Source organism: Dipodomys spectabilis, unplaced genomic scaffold (genome assembly GCF_019054845.1).
Source record: "Dipodomys spectabilis isolate Male_0828 unplaced genomic scaffold, ASM1905484v1 ptg000230l, whole genome shotgun sequence".
In the NCBI taxonomy this organism is placed as follows: domain Eukaryota; kingdom Metazoa; phylum Chordata; class Mammalia; order Rodentia; family Heteromyidae; genus Dipodomys; species Dipodomys spectabilis.
The window spans coordinates 3,552,389-3,573,042 of record NW_024870907.1 but is presented as its reverse complement, the minus strand read 5'-3'; the positions used below and the strand labels follow the sequence as shown (position 1 = coordinate 3,573,042).

At 51.5% G+C, this 20,654-nt stretch overlaps 2 protein-coding genes, 1 long non-coding RNA gene and 1 pseudogene across 3 annotated transcripts; 1 reads left to right on the top strand and 3 right to left on the bottom strand.

Moving 5' to 3' along the window:
* Positions 1-778: 778 nt before the first annotated feature.
* Cpt1b (carnitine palmitoyltransferase 1B) lies at positions 779-10,406 on the bottom strand. Its single transcript, XM_042698041.1, has 19 exons — positions 10,191-10,406; positions 9,753-9,912; positions 9,304-9,443; positions 8,849-9,026; positions 8,536-8,637; positions 8,226-8,363; positions 8,065-8,142; positions 6,608-6,715; positions 6,450-6,534; positions 5,407-5,602; positions 4,931-5,116; positions 4,118-4,223; positions 3,922-4,038; positions 3,109-3,273; positions 2,895-3,029; positions 2,661-2,813; positions 2,087-2,200; positions 1,454-1,546; positions 779-1,329 (listed from the first exon to the last, which is right to left on the bottom strand). Exons 2-19 carry the CDS (start codon positions 9,891-9,893, stop codon positions 1,246-1,248), a joined length of 2,319 nt encoding a protein of 772 aa, XP_042553975.1. The 5' UTR covers positions 9,894-9,912; positions 10,191-10,406; the 3' UTR covers positions 779-1,245.
* Positions 10,407-10,942: 536 nt separating this feature from the next.
* On the bottom strand, positions 10,943-13,995 carry Chkb (choline kinase beta). Its single transcript, XM_042698055.1, has 11 exons — positions 13,656-13,995; positions 13,426-13,534; positions 13,126-13,239; positions 12,810-12,943; positions 12,552-12,647; positions 12,368-12,426; positions 12,195-12,276; positions 11,959-12,067; positions 11,742-11,845; positions 11,371-11,452; positions 10,943-11,222 (listed from the first exon to the last, which is right to left on the bottom strand). The coding sequence occupies exons 1-11, from the start codon at positions 13,856-13,858 to the stop codon at positions 11,148-11,150; spliced, it is 1,167 nt and encodes a 388-aa protein (XP_042553989.1). The 5' UTR covers positions 13,859-13,995; the 3' UTR covers positions 10,943-11,147.
* On the top strand, positions 11,160-11,369 carry LOC122123663. The gene is made up of 2 exons (XR_006150422.1): positions 11,160-11,249; positions 11,336-11,369. It is a non-coding gene; the product is annotated as an uncharacterized LOC122123663 (long non-coding RNA).
* A 2,384-nt stretch (positions 13,996-16,379) lies between the features above and the next one.
* On the bottom strand, positions 16,380-17,457 carry LOC122123655 (annotated as a pseudogene).
* Between the last annotated feature and the right edge of the window lie 3,197 nt (positions 17,458-20,654).

Genomic DNA, 20,654 nt, shown 5'->3' with positions numbered 1-20,654 from the left:
CTTCCTTTTCTTTCTCCTGAGCACTTACTTCTGTCTGACTTACTATGTAACATACAATTCTTCCTGGCTATTGTCTGAGTCCCTCCTGTACTTTAAGTTCCAGAGGAAGGAATTGTTTGCCAGTTGTGTCCCTTACTACACCAGTGTTGTTTCTTGAAGGCACTAAATATTTGGTAAAAGGTTCTGGGTTTCCACAGCTACTCTGTCCCTTGCCCATACCTGCCTTACCTAGTGGCTTCTACGTGCTAAGATAGATTAATGAACTTCACGTCATTTAATTTCCAGCCCAGGACCATGTTTATGCTAACAAAGAAATACCCCCAAATCCCATGATTTTTTTTTTTTTTTGGTCAGTCGTGGGGCCTGAACTCTGTGCCTGGGTGCTGTTTCTCAGCTCTTCAGTTCAAGGCTAGCGCTCTACCACTTGAGCCACAGGGCCACTTGTGGCTTTTTCTGCTTATGTGGTGCTGAGGAATCGAACCCAGGGCCTCATGCATACCACTGAGCCACCTTCCCAGCCCATAAAAATCACTTTTGATTTACTCCTAATGTTAGTTTAACAGAAAAGCCTACTTGAGAGGAGCGAGTTGTCCCAGGGGACCCTTTATGCCCTCACGGACATGATAACCTGGCAGCCAGACCTCAAGCCTGGGGGATAACAAGGAACCCTCTAGGGATGTACTCTTGCTTAGAGGGGTACAGAGGCATGTTCATGCATGGAGAATGCAGGTGCATCCCACCCTCTGGCAGACAAACACAAGAAGTCCCACAGAAGAAGTGAAGATTCTGAAGCAAGAGTTTATTCCAAGTGCACATGAGTGTGTGGACAAGTTCAGAGTCTGTGTTACTTAGCAGACAGAGACACACATTCCATAGCATGTCACAAAGTCCCCATGAACAGTCTCTAAGCGCCAACCCTTCCTCTGTCACCTTTCCGGCCTAAGCTAGGGAAAAGGGAGGGACTTCTAGTTCCCAAACAAAACACAGGCACCTAAGGGCTGAGTGACTTACACAGCCTTATCTTTATTAATATCTACCAAGAAAAAAAATCAAAATTCCCTCCTTATTCCAACACACCTCCATCTGGGCCCTCAGGGAGCAGCATTTGCCAAGGGGCACCTGCTGACAGAACAGTCCTTGGAGCTGGGCACCCATGCATGGCCACGCATTATGCTTGCACACAGACCACAGGCCCCTTCCTCCACCGTGTGAGGGATGAAAGGGCAGCTGGCATTTTTCCATCCCTCAGCTGTCAGTCTTGGGAACTTGAAAAAGATCAGCGATGTCCAGCAGGGCTTGTCGGATGTGGTTCCCAAAGCGCTGGGCATTCTGTAGGAACTGGGAGCTCAGACACACTTTCAGGTCAAATCCCACCCATTCCCATGAACAGAGTAGGCTTTTGGGTTGCCCCATGTGGCCCCTCTCCTCAGGCCACGTAGCAGGGAAGACTCACCGTCTCTGAACTTGAGAACTTGCTAGAGACATGGAAAAACATAGTGCTTTCTCCTGCAATCATGTAGGAGACACCATAGCCATCATCTGCCACCTGAAAACAAAAGGTGAGTGAGAGGACATGAAGCTGATGTGCCTGGTCTTCCCTAAGATTTGCAGGAGATGGCCTCAACCCTGGAGACTGCATTCTTGATGTCAGGACCTTACCTCCCACCCCAGGAAACAGGGCTCCTTGTGCTAAGATCTAGGGGGCTCATACTCTATACTGCCCCCTTGTTCCAGGAGGATCTCTGACAAACCAAACTATCTGAATGTCTAGGTGAGGAGCTGGATTCCTCAACTGGACATATTGCAGAAGGACCCAATATAGAGCGCTGTCCTCTGCAGAGAAGACAGAGCCACATGACATTGGTAGGCCCTAGAACCTGTCTACCTGTGCTGACAGCTACCACTCTGTTTTCATTCAGGGTTCTTCCCACACAAGGTGCTCCTGTCCTGTCTGGTCTGGTCATGGTACACACATGTGCGCATACATACACGTGTGTATACACACACACACACACACATACACACACGCTGCACTGAATCTCTAGGGCCCAAATATTTCTCACCATCACCCTTCAGGGATACTCACAGGGCCAAAGCCACCTCCGGCACCCACGTGATTGGGGTACTGGTCTGGATCAAACATACGAATCTGGGACTGAGGGATCTGGCTGGTGGAGAGGCGCCAGGGTTCTGAAAGCACCTGTAACAGGGAGTTCAAAGTCTGTCAGACATTAGCCACTCAGCATGCACCTGTTTAAATGGTACTAAAGACCTGCTCTGAGAAAGACACTGTCCTGGTGAGGATATAGGGATGGACGTGCATGAAGAGCTGTGGGCTACTGTTCCCTGCACCCCACAGCCTGTGAAGGAAACCTTCCCGGCCCATTAGGGCCCATCAGATCTCCCATGCAACCCTCTGCACTGCCTTGCTCCCACCCTTCTCACCAGCACCAGGACTACCTGACAGCATGAAAGCAGTGACTTCATGAAGAGAACCTACAGGAACAGCCCTTAGTCCCAGGACTGCAGGCCTGGTGGGCTGTGAGGTGAGAAGGCTTCCACTGACTTCCAGGGCTACAGTAGGAACTGGCCACACAAAGCACTATCTCAAGAAGGCTGAGCTCCTGGGTCTAAAGGCCATAGCCAGCAACAACACTGACCTCAGCCAGGAAAGGAGAGCTGACGCTCAGGTACTTGGAGACTACGTAAAGGCAGAAGAGGTGCCTGTCTATCCCAGCCCCCGTCATAGCCAAGCGGTACATGTTCTGGTGCTTCTCAGAAGCTTTCCGGAAGAGATCTCGGAGATCTTCTTTCTGGGGTATAAATGCAGAAGAATGAAGAATGGCCGGTGCCTCAATGCATAGGAAAGTGAAGAGCAGTGGGTCAGAGCTCACCATGTGGGAGCCATTCACCATGGCCTGCACAAAGGCTGTGGACTCACTGGTACAGGAACGCACAGTTTCTGTCCGTCCCTCGCGGAACATTCTGGTCATTGAGGCCTCATAGGTCAAGCAGAATTTGCCCTTGTCCTGGGGTACAGAGAGGGGTGAATCTGGCAGGTAGACCCCAAGCTGCCCTGCCCACTCAGCAGCCCAAAAGGGCTCCTACCCGGAAGTGAGCCAGCTGTAAGGCAATTTGCACAAAGGCATCAGGGCTGGTACGACATTTCTTGATGAGGCCTTTGCCAAAAGGCAAGAACTGGAAGCAGTACAACTCCACATCGTCTGCCAGAGCCTTAGCCACCTGGTAGGAACTCTCGATGGCAGCTTGGCACTGCGGAGATATGGAAAGGGTCAAGTTGGGACAATGCTCTCCAAGCAGGCCTCTAGGTTGCATTGAGGAGGTGTGAAGTAAAAGGCAGAACCTAATGTCTTCAGAAGAGGACCTGAGAGGACTCATCATGAAGGCAGAATGAGTCTAGGTAAAGTGGATGCATTGCTGGGTGTTACAACAAGAGCCATGGATGTGAGCTATGCACCTCAGCCTTTCTCAAGTACAGATAGCCCTGAACTTTCTGCTTTCTTTGTGAAAAGTTTGGACCCCACATTTCTTTTTTTTTTTTTGTTATTGGTGGTCCTAGGGCTTGAACTCTGGGCTTGGACACTGTCCCTCAGCAATTCAGCTCAAGGCAAGTGCTCTACCACTTGAGCCACAGCGCCACTTCCAGTTTGCTAGTAGTTTACTAGAGATACAGTCTCACAGACTTTCCTTCCTGGGCTGGCTTTGAACCGTGATCCTCAGATCTCAGCCTTCTAAGTAGCTAGGATTACAAGCATGGGCCACTGGCACCTGGCAGACCCCACATTTCTTTAACCTTCTGTCCCATCCCTGGAGGAGGGGGGTCCAAGTGGTGAAGGCAGGAGTGTATGTGGGTAACTCGAACTGATCACTCTTGCCCCTGCCCCTGCCTGGTTTGCACACCTGTTCAGGAAGGTCCCACTGCAGCCGCTGAGGAAGAATAAGCTGAGGGTTCGGGTTGCCAAGGCAGTGTCCAGTCTCTGTGTAGCCCAGGTGAAAGGTGTCAGTGCCTAGGACAAACTGAAGGGAGAAAGCTAAGGTAGGAAACAAAGCTCATCACTAATGTCTGTCCTGCTGGCCCCCTCTCCAGGCCTGTTACCTCCCAGAGGTGCCCAATGATGGGGGCATCTGCCCACGCGTGTTCTGTGTTGAGCCCCAACAGACCATTCTTGAAGGAAATAAGAGTGAAAGACTTGTCGAACCATCTGCAGGAGGAGTAGATGCATGGATGACCCAGGTGGGGCATACACAGGACCCTTAACCTACAATCCTAATGTTAAGAAGTAATACCACTTTGCTCTTAATTCTAACCATCATCCTAACTCCAAACTTAACTGAAACAACCTTGATTTCTTTTTTTTTTTTGGGGGGGGGGTCCAGTTGTGGGGCCTGAACTCTGGGCCTGGGCGCTGTCCCTCAGCTCTTCAGCTCAAGGCTAGCGCTCTACCACTTGAGCCACAGCGCCACTTCCGGCTTTTTTCTTTTCTTTTCTTTTGGGGGGGGGGGTCCAGTAGTGGGGCCTGAACTCTGGGCCTGGGCGCTGTCCCTCAGCTCTTCAGCTCAAGGCTAGCACTCTACCACTTGAGCCACAGCACCACTTCCGGCTTTTTGCTTTTTGCTTATGTGGTGCTGAGGAATCGAACCCAGGGCCTCGAGCATGCAAGGCAAGCGCTCTACCACTGAGCCACCTTCCCAGCCCCAACAACCTTGATTTCTAACTTTCAGCTCTAACCCTGACTATAATCACTAACTTAACCATGCCACTACCTAGCCGATAGCGGTGTTCCTTTTCTGTTGATCCTCTAAGCCTAGTCATAACTTCTAGTGTTAACCCCACCTCCCAGCCCACCCCCGCCCTCCAGTCAACCCCTGCCCCCTGCCCCCTGGCCCCTGCCCGGAGCCTCGCACATGCCTGTTGTAGCAGTTGCCGTGCAGCAGTGCCTTGCCATAGAGGCTGAGGCTGGCCTCATCATCAGGGTTGTAGCAGTGCGACTCTTCATCCAGAGACACAAAGAAAGCAGCACGCTCGATGGTTTCCAGAGCAGCCTTGTTCTTGCCAGAGCTGAAGAAGGCCTGGCGTGCCTGTGCCCACTCCACCCTGGGAGCACAAGGGCAGGTGAGCAGTGGAGCCAGTGTGCACTTTGGTTCAGGGCACTTCCCAGGACCTGGTGGGGCCTGGAAATGGGGTGAGGTCGGGGTGCCTAGGTGTCCTGGAACATGTCCCACCTTCCATGCAACATATATTAAGGGTGGATATGCCAGCTATCTGCTATTTTACCACCAATGCCCTTCACTATTTAGGTCCTATATGCCCCCATTCCTTGGTTGTACCTCTGGCCCCAATTCTACCATGACAGAAAGGGCAAGCCTCCCCATAAGTCCAGATACCTTCCTCCTGCAGTGAGGGCTGCCAGCCTCTCTTCCCCAGGCTGAGGTGGGGAGGGGTCATCTAGGATCCTTTGGAACTGCATCTCCAGGTCCCGAGGCTTGAGCAGGCGGGATCCCTCATAGAGCCAGACCTTGAAGAAGCGGCCCTTGTGGTAGACAGCCACATGCCTGCTCTCTGAGAGGTGCTGCAGCACATCTGTGACAGAGGCCAGTGGACAGGCTGAGGCCCGGCCTCAGAGAGAAGAGCACCTCCCTCCCCGACCCAGCCCTGGAAAGGGGCCACCTCCTTCACACTGCGTAGTAATTGGCAGGTCAAATGATACTTGACCTGCCGCTGCCCTGGGCCTTCTATCCCTCAGGAGCAGATCTCTGTGTGCTAAGCAGGGCTTGTGCTATGTCCTTCCACTACCTCTTACAACAATCAAAGTGCTAGTAATTCCTATAAACTGCCTGAGGCAGCAGTTCCAGAAACAGAGAAAGTTGCTGACTCCATAACCCCCAGGCAAACCCCTTTTCCCTTCTGCAAGCTCTGTTTAAGGTGACTGTGCTTCCTCTGAGCTACACTAACCCAGCAGTGCTCCTCTCACTATGTGCTTGTGTGCATATGTACCAATACTGGAGCTTGAACTCAAGGCCTTAAGCTCTCCCTTGGTTTTTATGTTCACAGCTGGTATTCAATCACTTGCCTCTACTTCTGGCTTTTTGCTGGCTAGAGATAAGAGTCTCTTGAATTTTACTGTCTGAGCTGTTCTGATCCACAGTCCTAGCCCCTGAGTAGCTAGGATTCTAGGTGTGAGCCATTAATACTCAGACTCTCATTACTCTGGAGGGGAGAGGCTCTGTTCTGGGCACCCTGGGATCTAGTACCATGCCTGTAAATAATGCCTAGTATCTGTCACAAACTGACTACTTCTTACATATCCATGACCCCAAGACACAGGAATGCTTAGTAATAAGTAGGCAGTTGGGCACCTAGTCATGGTAGGACCACAGCTGGGAGGGTAGGACTTGTTCCTGCCGGGTGCCTGGCTGTGGCCTGGTACCTGTCTCATTGCCGGGGATGCGAGTAGTGTTGAACATCCTCTCCATCTGATAGGAGCACATGGGCACAATACCCAATGCCATCACCTGGGAGAAAGGTCCATCATGGCTCACTCAGGCCTCCCCTCACCATCCCACCTTCAACCCTGATGCAACTCACAGGCTTGATCTCTTCACGGTCCAGTTTGCGACGATACATGATCATGGCATGGACGACATTTCCTAGGCGGGCTGCCTGCACATCTGTGTTCTTGACAAGCACAAGGTCCTATAGACAAAGCAGATCCTGCAGGGCTCACATCTCTGTCTGCATGTCACCTAGGTCTCACTGACAAGAGGACCAACTTATTCAAGGGTGTAAGGTATCACTTCCTCTTTCCAGCCCATTCCATATGCTGTCAGGGCAACTTCCAGAAATGTATAACTAACATTCTACAAGTCTGTTCCAACTTAGACCAGAGTTGCTTTCTTTCTTTATACTTATTTTATTTGTACATGTTTTTCTTATCTTGATCCAAAGAAAGTTCTGGCCCTAATAAACAGCTTGAAACCTTTGGAAGGCTGTGTACATACTTCTAGAAGGAATCCTCACAGGCTAGTAGTGGGGTTGTTGTTGTTGTTTGTCAGTCGTGGGGCTTGAACTCTGGGCCTGGACACTATCCCTCGGTTCTTCAGCTCAAGGCTAGCGCTCTACCACTTGAGCCATAGTGCCACTTCTGGTTTTCTGAGTGGTTTATTGGAGATAAGAGTCTCATGGGAGATGACCTCCCCAAGTGAGGTGAGAGAGGTAACGCCATGTGGGACCGACCCTCCCCTGGAGCCTGCTCTGGGCAAGGCAGCCGCTTCTCCCTCAGGAACTCAGCGGCCCGGAGGACACCCTTGGTGGACTCCCCTTGACCTCTGGACCAAGTGACGTGACATTTGAGCTCCCCTGGGTGTGGGGCACGTTTAGTAGAATTAGGCCTAGGAGTTAGTTATTGGTATGGATGGCATTTGAAGTGCTTAAATAAACTAAGTGAAACTTAAAAAAAAAAAAAAAGAGTCTCAAGATCTTCCTGCTCAGGCTGGCTCAGATCTCAGCCTCCTGAGTAGCTAGGATTCTAGGTATGAGCCACCAGCGCCCGGCTAGTAGTGTGTTTTTGACAGTGGTAAAGACTGGGTGTAGGGCAGCAGAGAGACCAGCAGGTGGTGTACAGTCAGAAGGGCCAGTGGCATGGGGCAGGCACACAGTGACTTCCTGAGCGCTAAGAGAAGCATGGTATTCATCTGAAGCATAGTATTCATCTTGTGGTCTGGCCCCACACAGGGACAAAAGCAAGACATATTTGAAGAAATTCCCTAGAAATGGTGTCAAAACAGCTGGGAACTTGTGACTGGGAAGCCAAGGAGGTGGGAATAAAGGCAGGAAATGGTGGAGTCTGACAAGCAAGCCTAAGAGAGATTCAGCCATTCTCTAATACTCCCTGATGAGATTCCCCCAAGCCTCACTCCATCACCCCTTCTTTCCCATGGAAGCATCCACAAGACCTCTGGACTGTCCTCCACATCCTTGCCCCAGAGCCAGGGAAAGAGCCAAGCACACACAGGAAGCCTGTGTAAGCTGGCTTTGGTTCTTACCATGACATAATAGTTGCTGTTTACCATGAGGGGGCTCCTGCCTCGGAGGTAGATATACTCTTCCCACCAGTCACTCACCTGTGGGTAGGCAGGAGATTAAAGCTGGGGAGGTGGCAGTCAGGACATTGTGAGTAAGGACAAGGCCAGGAGGGCAAACTTACATAGTTAGTTGCCCACCATGACTTGAATACCAAGTATTTCTGCAGCCTGGGGGCGGTCTTTTCCTGGAATTCTTTGGCCAGTGTCTCCATACGGTAATATTCCTCATCCTCCAACAAGGGCCGCACAGACTCCAAGTACTGTCATTACCACAAGGTCAGATATCAATGGCTATCTTAACCCTCTTCCCATCTCTGTCTCCTCACTCAGGCCCCATTACTCTCAAGCCAACTATTTACAGGAAACAGTCTTTTATGTTTGAACTAGCCTCTGAACCCAGGCCCCCATGCCCACTAGTACCCAGGCCCTTACCCGCTGAACTGTGGATGACACACAGGGCACAGGAAGTTTTGGCAGAGATGTCTGGAAGCTGTAGAGCATGGGCCGACGGCTGGACAGAAGGCGGACACAGATCTAGAAGTACAGGGCACAGCATTGGAGTGGGAGGCAGGAGGCACAAATCAGCAAATGAATGACACCTTTAGAACCACCCCATCCCCCTTCAGGATAAACCCACACATGAGGCACCAGTGCCCAGTCTGTCTCTCCCTTCCTGTTTAGAACCCCAAATGAGATTCTTGGGGTATCAAACCACACGCCTGCACCCTCCAATGTTTCTGCTCACAGCCCAGATCTTGGTGGCATGACTGGTCTTGCCGTGCATCTCAAACATCCACCCGTGGTAAGAAAGCAGCAGCTTCAGAGTTTGTCGGAATAGGAAGATGCCTGTTACCCAGACCCCCGTGGAGAAGATGGCCATGCTGAGAAGTGCCCGAGACTGTGGGGTCTCATAATGGCTACACCTATGAGAGAAGGGGAGAGGACTGCCGGGGATCCACTCACAGCAATATTAGAATTCTGAATCATCGGCTATGAACAGTCTTGTGAGAGACACAAAGGGGCAAGAACCTCTCTGGGCACACTCAGGTCTGACTGTATCAAATACCAGCTGATATGGTGGGGGGAAGGTTGCCCCTGGGGCCATTATGAACTGCTGTCTTGAATTTGACTAGCTCAGGAATGATCTTGGGAACTAGCCTAGCCCTCTTTCCTGCCACTTGTGCCCTCCTGGCTTTTTACCTCTCAGGGAGGTATCTCTGGATACAATAGACCAGCCCCATGGAGATGTCCACCTTGCAGTAGGAGGAACCCACTGTTGCCATGACGATGACCAGCCAGCTGGTAGGGCTTCCAGGGTACACACCTCTAAGGATGCCATTCTGTGGAGCAGAAACAGGCATCCTTGTTGAGCAGAAGGCTAAGGGAATGGGGCTCCGGTGAGGTCCTAGGAAGGGCTTCCCAGTCTGCCGCAGCGGCCTGCTGTGCTGTTCTCATTCCTTCCACACACCCACACCTGCAGCACCCCTAGTGTCCCGTCACACCTTGATCCCCTCAAACTTCTGCTCTAGTGAAGTCTGTTCCCAGCAGCGCTGTTGGCCACAGTGGTGGCGGACACCGACCACGGGGCGACCGCAGACATCCAGCCCCGCCGTGCACCTGCTGGAGAATCCAGAACCACCTATGCCCACCTTGATGCGAATCAGGCGTTTCTTCCAGGAGTTGATCCCAGACAGGTAGATGTGTTTCAGGGCTTCCCGACTGAGCCGGAAGTCGACCCCTTCTGGGGTCACAGTGAACTGAAAGGCCACGGCCTGGTGTGCTTCCGCCATCCTGGGGGTTGGTCGGCACCTGGAAGCCGGGAAGGGGGGTGGGCGGAAGGGTGTGCGGCGCGCTCAGGCCGGCCCCGCCCGGGCCTCCCAGCGCCGAGGCCCCGCCCCCGGGCCCACCGCCCCTTCCCCGGCCCCAGCTTCCCTAGCGGCGCTCCGGGCTCCGGGCTCCGGCGCGGGCCGCGCCTCCGCCCTTCTGCCCGGCCTACAAGCCCGGCCAACCGCCGTCGCCGAACCCTCGCGGCGGCGTTCCGGACAGCTCTAGCCACAATGGAGCGGGACTGGAAAGGGGTAGGGAACCTTCAGAGCCGGGCGTCGACACGGGCAGCGAAGGGCGGCCTCGAGGGGGGCAGCGCCCCGGAAGCAGCGGCCTCCTGGGCGGGGAGGGCCGGGCGTGGTGCGGGGCTCTGGGCACCGCAGGGTCCTGCTCCCACCGCCAGGCTCAGCTTGCTCCCGCCGGCGTCCGAGCTGGCTACTCGGCCTGTGTCCCCGCGTCCTTCAGGCCTGGCCGGCCTGGCCCCACCCTGGCTGAGAACCTGACACCCACTCCTAAATTGGGGTGGAGAAAACAAGACAGAGGCCCGGCGGGGCGCACGCCAGACCGCCGCCCCCTGCGGTGGGAACGGGGAAAGGGGCAGGGTTTCCACAAGCAAGCTGAAGGTTGCTCGAAGGTCCAGGGGCCGGGGTGACGGTGGGGCAAAGGGGCTCACGTGAGGATGGTGGCATTATAGCTAAAAATAGCCAAATGTAGGGAAAAGGTCATGGTGGAGTCAGCCATGCAGCCTAGTCTGCTCCTGGATACTGGTGGCTGGGGGGGACAGCCGCATCCCAGGGCCCTCCGTAGGTCTCTAGGCCGCCCTCTGTCGGTCTCTAGGCCACCCTCCAAGTCTTCCTAGTACTTGTTACTTGGAGCCAGGGGAGACCTGAGGGATAGAGATCCCCAATGGGCAGAACGGGCCCACAACCATTTTTAAGCCCAGAACATTGAACATCCATTCATCTGTGTGTTCCTGTCGGGTATTTCTGTTTCCAAAGCACAAACAAGACAGCTATGAAGGAACAGCTCATTTATTAAGGTACACAGTCCAAAGGCGCCCACTTTGGGCAACTATACAATCTGGGGGAGAGGTCAGCCTTCTCAATCAGTCTCATTTGAGGACACAAGTCCAGTCCCCAGGGACTCCTGCCCTTTGTCTTTCCCTCCAAGGTCCTGCCCTGGAGGCTCCAAGAAGAAAGTTGAGGAATGAAGTTGGATGGTCAGGACGATGAGTGGAAGCTGGTCAGCTGCCCTTTCTGCTGGAAGTAGAACTGGAACCGAGACTGGGCGTACTCCTAGGGAAGGAGGCCCCGCCCGCCAGGGTGAGAAGGCTTGGAACCTGCATGCTACACACATGCCTTGGTTTGCCCAGTTTCCTGGATAACATATAGCTATTGTTGCTCCCCAGCTCTCAATTAACGTGCCCACTCCCTTGATGCTTACCAAGTATCCAAATTCTATAGTGGACATGGATGCCTGGAGGATGGACCACAGACCCCAGAAGAAATGAGAAGCCAAAGCATACCTGGGCAAGGGAGGGGCATAGAAGGTACCTGTGTGCAAGATCACTTAGGCTCTGCCTCATCCCTTCCCCTGGGCCAGCCAGTCCTCACAGCTCTAATTTCTCCCCTATTTTCCTAATACCTATGCAGTCCTAACTCCCCACTTTGAAACTGTCCCTTCCCACCAGCTAAGGCTGGCTGGCTAGCTCAGATTTCATAATCATAAGCCCACTCTGTACTTGCCCTTTGCGACCCCCTCCCCCACCTTTCCTCTGCCCCTTCCAGACTCCCAACCTGCCTCTCTTTCCTTACCGGTTGACCTCTATCAGCAAATCTTCTTCTAGTTTTTTCTGCTCCACTGGAGAAAGAGTCTCACCTTTCATTACCTCAGACAGGTAATGGCGAATAAAATGAAGCTGAGAACAATGGACAGGAGTCAGGAACTAGGGAGTCCACTGGGAGTATTTCCCTCCCAGTCAACACCCTTTCTGGGATGCTGGAACCATTTCCCAGCCTTTGGTCCACATACCTGCTGTTCTCGAGTTGGGTAGTCTGTGAGCTGTGCTTTGTAGAAAGGCCATTCTTCATGAGTATAATCATAAACCCACTCACAAAAATGGTTCCCAATGTCAAAGCCCCTGGGAAAAAAAGGTGGAAGTTCTATCCCCAGATGCCCCAGCAGCTGGAATGGAGAGATAAAGTCCAGCTTGTTTTTCCATCATCTAGTTGGAACAGATCTGTAAGAGACTGCCCTCTCAGCCTTACCTGTAGTTATAACTGCTGTACTCAAAATCAACCAGCATGAGGCTATCAACATTTTTTGGCTCTGAGAGCAATAAGATGTTTCCTGGGGAAATAGAGTGGGGTTCGGGTCAGTATGGGGCCCCCCGGCCTCTCCAGCTTGGATTAGAATTCTCAAATCAAAAGCCTTTTCTTACCTTCCTGGATGTCATTGTGACAGAAGACCACTGGTGATGGGGTAGAATCTAGCAACTTCCTGCAGAGGTAGACGGACATGGGTCTAGAGTAATTAAAGTTACTCTCATAGGCTAGGCCCAGATTCCTGCCACCAGTAAATCCCAGGTGCATGGTGAGATGCTCCACCACCCAGCCAGCCTTTACCTGAGGTTGCCCATCTCATCCTTCAGGCTGTACATTTCCAGTAGATTCATATGAGGGAGGTCAGTGGAAGGTAGGTCTTGGATCTGCTTTAAGTACCTGAAATTCAAACAAATAGGTAAATCACTGCCCACTATCCTATTTATTCTGAAGCTAGCAACTTAAGAGCCCATGCTAGACAAAGGGACACTTAATCAACTCAACTGGAGGGCTGGACACACCCATGGGGGTTCAGGTGTTTGGGTTACAAACCTGACTCACCGTTCCATAGTCCCAAACAACCAATGAGGTTCCTTGGTGAAAGGCATCTCCATACCATGGAATTGGGCCATCTTCATGGCAATGGCTGCTGACAACAGCGGCTCTCGAAGTTCATGGGTTTTCAATGGCCGGCTCTGCACCCAGGAACCTATCAGGATGGTGAAGGGGCTGGGGCAGGAGGGGAAAGGGATTGGGGGACCTGGGGGAGGCCAAGACCTTGGGGAGAGTTTCCGAACTGGGATGTGAAGGTAGACACTGGGGAGGAGGACAGGGGACAATGAAAGAAGGAGATGTGGGGAGAGGGCTGAGCTCGTACTGGGAGATACTGTTCCAGGCGGCCCTCTGGGAAGACTCCATAGAGCTGCGGCCCCAGCGACCGCTCTGCAAGGATGGCGAACATTACGCTTTCTAGGACCAAGGAATCCACGTCCTGAAGGAAAATGGCACAGCAAAGGGGCCCAAATCAGTGGGGACGGGAGGTAAGCGGCCCCGGACCTATAGGAGGGCCTGATTTCTCCATCGCAGCTGGAACTTCCGGTCTCACCACCCGAGGCCCCGCCGCACAGGCTCTCCGTGAGGTGTGCCGTTCGCCTGCGCCCCTGCGCTTCCCCCTCACCTGCAGGATGGCCCCGTACAACCGCAGCAGCACCTCCCGCGGCTCCTCGCCGACGCTCGGCAGGTGGTCCGGCAGCGAACAGCGGAAGAGCAGGTTGCTGAGTCCTCCGCTGCAGACGCGCACACAGCGCCTTCAGTCGGCGTCCGCCCCGCCCGGGGGCCCGAGCCGGGCCCCAGCCCGCCGCGGGCCCGCCCCGCCCCCGGCCCAACCCTCGACCCCGGGCCTCCCACCTCACGGGGCAGACCCGCAGCTCGTCGGGCTGCACTCGGCGCCAGGCCCCGCCCAGGTACTCCCGGCACCAGCGATAGGCTCGGCGCTCGGCGTCACGAGACAGCGACGAGGCTCGCCGCCGGCTGGCGGCCGCGTCCGGGCACCCGGCCGGGTGGCCGCTGACAGCCCCGCCTTCGCACGCAGCGGAAGCCTCCGCCGCCATAACGAGGACTCCACAGGCCCAACGCCCTGCTGCAAGCTGCTCTCTTTGGGAGGGCTCGGCTCCTTCCGGCCCCGCTCGACCCACTTCCGGCCGCTCTAGCCTCCCCAGCCGCACTCGGCTCTTTCCGTACGGTGGTCCGGGCCCATCCTGCAGGTGAGGGAAGCCGCGCGTCCCCGCGGTCCCCGCCTCCGATCAAGGGCCAATGGCGTCTCCTCCTGGGTGGGGCAGGCCCGGTCACGCCCTCGAGACGGGCGGGGCCTCCGAAGCCTGGCCGTTGTTTGGACGGTGGCCCGGAACCTAGAGGCGTCTGGAGCCAATCAGAAGCGTCGTGGGCGGGCGCGTCCTCCGCCTCCCGGCGGTGGCGGAAGACGGGCTGAGCATCGGCGAGCGCTGGCGCGAAGCGTATTCGGCACCCGTCGCGTGATCGTAAGCCGCTGTACCTCACTTTCCAGCAAAAATTAAAACGGGCTGGGAAGGTGGCTCAGGGTGGCTGGGAGGACAGGCGTGGCCCCGAGACTCGACATTCACACACCGACTGGAGGAGGTGCCCTTAGCGGAGGAACACTGTTTATTGAAACAAATCCAGAAGATAGAACACGGCGGAGGGGGGTGGGGTGCTGTTGGTGTTTGTTTTGCTTTGGGTTTTTTTCTCTTATGGAGGGAGTAAGGGAGGCAGAAAAAGTAAACAAATGCAACCATTCTATTCAGTATACACCGTGGAAAATGACCTCTGCAGCTTGTGTGCAGGGAGGGAGGGGAAACTGGAGGAAAGTAGAGAAATGTATTCATTACCTGATTATTGAAATGGTAGCTCTTCTGTGCAAATAATAAATTTTTTTTTTGGTCGGTCGTGGGGCTCGAACTCTGGGCCTGGGCGCTGTCCCTGAGCTCTTCAGCTCAAGGCTAGCACTCCACCACTTGAGCCACAGCACCACTTCCGGCTTTTTCTGCTTATGTGGTGCTGAGGAATCGAACCCAGGGCCTTATGCATGTAAGGCAAGCGCTCTACCACCGAGCCACCTTCCCAGCCCCAAAATGATTAAAAAAAAAAACCAAAAACAAAAACTCACTTTTCTGTATACCAACAGCAAACAGGCTAAGAAAGAAATCAGAAAATTCCATTTACAATAGCCACAAAAGCACAGACTACCTGGGCATAAACAACCATTAGGCAGCTAAAGGACTTCATAATAAAAAAATATAAAACCTTAAAGAAATTGAACACAGCCAGGCATCAGTGACTCACGCTTGTAATTCTAGCTACTCAGGAGGCTGAGATCTGAGGATCGCAGTTCAAAGCCAGCATGGGCAGGGAAGTCTGTGAGACTCTTATCTCCAATAAACCACCAGAAAACTGGAAGTAGCATCGTGGCTCAAGTGGTAGAGCTGAAGAGCTGAGGGACAGTGCTCAGGCCCTGAGTTCAATCCCCATGACCATCAACAACAAAAAAACACAGTTACAGTTATCTGCTCTGTGTGTACACCAGTACTAAGAAATGAACTAAGGGCCTAGGTGCTGTCCCTTAGCTTTTTTGCTTAGGTTTAGTGCTCTACCACTTGAATCACAGGTCCACTTCAACGTTTTGGTGGTAATTGCAGATAAGAATCTTAAGTAGCCAGGCACTGGTGGATCACGCCTCGGGAGGCTGAGTGAGATCTGAGGATCAGGGTTCAAAGTCAGCCTGGACAGTGTAAGGTCCGCTCCTGGATGGTGAGCACACTCTACCCTCCTCGCAGCAAAGTCTCCACCCAGTACCTGCATTACCTAGGCAACTGGCACACTGCAGGAGGTCACATCTGCATCTGCTGAGGTCACATCTGAATTTGATGTGGCCACACCTTTCTCCGCCCATACCCTAGATAAGGCCTAGCCCAGGCCCAGACGCCCTCTTTCCCAGGTCTTTTTCCCAGGCCTTTCCCAGCGGCGTGGAGGGCCAACATGACTTGATGCCAACCGGAACGATGAATAAACCTACCCCTTACCTGAATACCACATGTGTGGTGTGGTTCTTACTCAGCAACCTCTTTTTAAAAACCTGACAGGCAGCAAAGTCTGTGAGACTCTTATTTCCAGTAAACCACTAGAAAACTGGAAGCGGTGCTGTGGCTCAAGTGGTAGAGCGCTTGCCTTGAGCTGAAGAGCACAGGGACAGTGGCCAAGCCCAGAGTTCAAGCCCCACAAAAACAACAACAACAAATTTCAAGTATACCGGGTGTCAGTGGCACCCAGCTAGTTCCTTATCTCTAACTTTGTACAAAAATCAACTCCAAATGTATCAAAGGTCTAGCCTGCCTGCCTGCCTGCCTTCCCTCCCTCCCTCCCTCCCTCCCTCCCTCCTTTCTTTCTTTCTTTCTTTCTTTCTGTTGAACTCGGCCTGGGCGCTGCCCCTCAGTTTTTCAGCTCAAGGCCACTACTCTGCCACTTGAGCCACAGCGCCAATTCTGGTTTTCTGGTGGTTTATTGGAGATCAGAGTCTCACGGATTTTCCTGCCCAGGCTGTTTTTTTTCATTTTCATTTTCTTTTTAATTTGCCAGCATCACTGTTTATTAATAGACCCAGTTACAAAAATAGCATGGCAAGCTGGGCACCAGTGGCTCACACCTTTAATCCTAGCTATTCAGAAGGCTGAGATCTGAGGATCATGGTTCAAAGCCAGCCTGGGCAGGAAGGTCCATGAGACTTATCGCCAATAAACCACCAGAAAACTGGAAGTGATGCTATGGCTCAAGTGGTAGAACACTCACCTTGAGCTGAAGAGCTCAGAGACAGCGCCCAGGCCCAGAGTTCAAGCCCCATGACTGACAAAAAAACTAAAAATAACATGGCAGACACCTCAGTTAATCCTTCTAATAAGCCTGTTGATCTGGTCCTCCCTTTTGCCAGCATCTCCATCTTCTACAAAGTGAGTGATCTTCATGCCACCTCATGGAGAAGATAACTTGAAGGGCCACAGGAAGTTATTTGCTTCTTGACGCATTTTACAACAGTATGGATCTCATGAATCAGATCATCCATGCAGATGATACCATATTTACCAAGAGATTGAGCAACCAAAGCGTTATCTGTTAAGGCAATTTGCTTCTTATTAATTTTGCCATAACCAGGCTTGTAGATGAGCTCATTTACTGACTTTGGGTTTGAGTACCCCATGTAGTATATGGTTCCATAACCCTCAGCAACTTAATTGAAGCCTTGTTGAGCTTAACAAAGGTACCACTGAAGATCTGGCAAAGGCAAAGAAGGTGCAACACCTTATGGACTTTTGGATTCACACCATCTCTGATATCTCTGATTCTGATGACAAATGCCAATTTAGTCTCTGCAGGTACATAGATGTTGCTCGCTTCTCTGGCCACTGTAGCCTTTCGGATCTCAGCTCTGTATGTTTGCCTGTATTCTTTGTGATAATACTTAGCTTTTTCAGAGATGAGCTTCTCCTTGCCTTTCTCAGGACTAAGCTTCCTCCTTTCTTTCGAAGATCTCTGAGCACATTTCTTTCTCAGGCACTTTGTTTTCAGCTCAGCAAAATTCCTTTGCTTTTTCTTGTGTCCCTGGCATAGCAGGAACCTTCTTTTTCTTCTCTTTGGCACCCTCCATGGCTCCAGGTGAAAAAGAGCCCAGCTGGCTTTGAACTGCAATCCTCAGATCTCAGTCTCCTGAGTAGCTAGGATTATAGGTTTATAGGCGTGAGCCACTGGCGCCCAGAAAGGTCAATTTTTTTTTTTTTTGTCTGAGGCTGGGACTTGAACTCACTACCTGTCATTTTCACTCATTGGCTAGTGACTACCAACTGAACTACACTTCGAACCTCTCAAAGATCTAAATGTAATATCTGAAACTATTAGAGAAAAACATAGGGAAAACTCTGGAAGATATAGGCACAGGTAATTATTTATGAATGTGACTCCAAGAAGGAACAAACAGAACTGCATCAAATTAAAAATGTGTGTACAAAAATATTGCAAAAGAGGGCTGGGAAGGTGGCTCAGTGGTAGAGTGCTTGCCTCCCATGCATGAGGCCCTGGGTTCGATTTCTTAGCACCACATAAGAGGAAAAAACTGGGAGTGGTGCAGTGGCTCAAGTGGTAGAGCCCTAGCCTTGAGCTGAAGAGCTGAGGGACAGCACCTAGGCCCAGAGTTCAGGCCCCATGACCAACACACACACACACAAACATACTTTATGGCCCTGCTATATTACTGGAGTATATATCTGAAGGAGTCATAATCAATATATAAGAAAGAAGCCAGGGGCTGGATGTGTGGCTCAGGTGATAAAGAGACAGCCAGTGAGTAAAAGCATCAGATACCAAGTTTGAGTCTCAGTCTCAGACTAAAAAAAGAAAGAAAGCTGCATACCTATGTTTATTGCAGCTCTGTTCATACTAGCCAAATAGTGGAATCAGCCAAAGTGTTGACAGAAGGATAAAGAAAATAAGGTAAATAAGGTATACACAAACACATATATGTGTACATGTATACATATATATGTGTATGTATGCATATATATAGTGAGATGTCATCAAGGAAAATGAAATGTCATTTGCAGAAAAGTTGAGGAAACTGGAGATCATCATGTTAAGTGAGATAAGCCAAGATCAAAAAGCCATACACCACTGATGGCTCTCATCTGTAATCCTAGCTAGTAAGGAGGCTGATATATGAGGACCATTGTTCAAAGCCAGCCTGTAGAAAAGTCCATAAGACTCTTACCTTAATTAACCACCAAAAACCTAAAAGTGTAACTGTGGCTCAAGTGGTAGAGTGATAGCTTTGAGTTAAAATCTCAGGGACAATGTCTACTCTCTGAGTTCAAGCCCCAGGATTGATACATACACACAGGAAGCCAAATACCATGTTATTATTCTTATTTGTAGAATCTGGATGAGGCTATGTGTGTGTGTGTGTGTGTGTGTGTGTACACAATAATTTACAGTAGTATAAAGAAATGGAGAGGGCTGGGAAGGTGGCTCAGTGGTAGAGTGCTTGCCTTGCATGCATGAGGCCCTGGGTTCGATTACTCAGCACCACATAAGCAAGAAGAAAAAAGCCAGAAGTGGCACTGTGGCTCAGGTGGTAGAGCACTAGGGTTGAGCTGAAGAGCTGAGGGACAGCGCCCAGGCCCAGAGTTCAGGCCCCACAACCAGACCCAAAAACAAAACAAACAAAAAGAAATGGAGAAAGGGAGTGAGAAAGATAATATCAAAATACATTGTGTGAGGGGCTGGGAAGGTGGCTCAGTGGTAGAGCGCTTGCCTTGCATGCATGAGGCCCTGGGTTTGATTCCTCAGCACCACATAAGCAAAAAGAAAAAAGCCGGAAGTGGCACTGTGGCTCAAGTGGTAGAGCGCTAGCCTTCAGCTGAAGAGCTGAGGGACAGCGTCCAGGCCCAGAGTTCAGGCCCCATGACCGGACCCCCCCAAAAAAAATAAAAATACATTGTGTGAGCTGGGAATGTGACTTAGTGGTAGAGTGCTTGTCTAGCACTCAAGAAGCCCTGGGTTCTATTCCTCAGTACAACAAAAACGGAAAAATCTACAAGTGGCACTGTGGCTCAAGTGGTAGGGTTGCTAGCCTTGAGCAAAAGAAGCTCAAGGACAGTGTCCAGTCCCAGAGTTCAATCCCTAGGACCAGTAACACACACACACACACACACACACACACACACACACACGACTTATGTGGATGGTCTAAGAAATTGCACTGAACAAGGGGGTAGGGAACAAATACATAGAAAACAATAGAAGATATTCTGATTAAAAGGTAATAGATGCACTGCAAAATACCATTATGAAACTCCTTGGTACAGTTAATATCACGAAAAGAAATTTGAGTTTGGTGTTTTTGGTGGGAAGGTTGTGTGTGTGTGTGTGTGTGTGTGTGTGTGTGTGTGTGTGTGTGTGTGTGTGTGTGTTGGGTGTGTTGGTACTAGGGTTTGAACGAGCCCACAGCTGGTAGATGCTCTTTCACTTGAGCCACACCTCCAGTTCTATGTGGAAATTGGGAATTCCCAGCCCAAATTCATTTTCTTGCAGAGCTGTTTTCTGGTGGATAATTGGAAGTCCAAGAGACTCTTTTTTTTTTCTTTGTTGGTCATGGAGCTTGAATTCCGGGCTTGGACGCTGTCCCTCAGCTCTTCAGCTCAAGGCTAGTGCTCTACCACTTGAGCCACAGTGCCACGTCTGGTTTTCTGGTGGTTTATTGGATAAGTGTCTCATGGACTTTCCTGCCTAGGCTGGCTTTTGAAACATGATCCTTAGATCTCAGCCTCCTGAGCCACAGGCACCGGGCTCTTTCCTCTTAAAAACAAAAACAAAGGGCTGGGAAGTGGCTCAGCGGTAGAGTGCTTGCCTTGCATGCATGAGGCCCTGGGTTCGATTCCTCAGCACCACATAAGCAGAAAAAACGAGGAAGCGGCACTGTGACTGAAGTGGTAGAGTGCTAGCCATGAGCTAGCTGAGGGGCAGCGCCCAGGCCCAGAGTTCAGGCCTCACGACCAACAAAAAACAAAAACAAACAAACAAAAAAAACCAAAGCACAAAAACTTAGGTTTAAACTGGGTGTCTGTGGCTCGTGCCTGTAATCATAGCTACTGAGGAGGATAAGATCTGAGGATCATGGTTCAAAGATAGCCTAGGTATAAAAGTCTGTGAGACATTTATCTCCAATTAACTACTCAAGAGCTGGAAGTGGAGCTGTGGCACCAATGGTAGAAAGTTCAGGATTAGTGCCTAGCCCCTGAGTTAAAGCCCCAAGACCTGTACCCCCCCCAAAAAAAATGGGGTAAAAATGAAAAA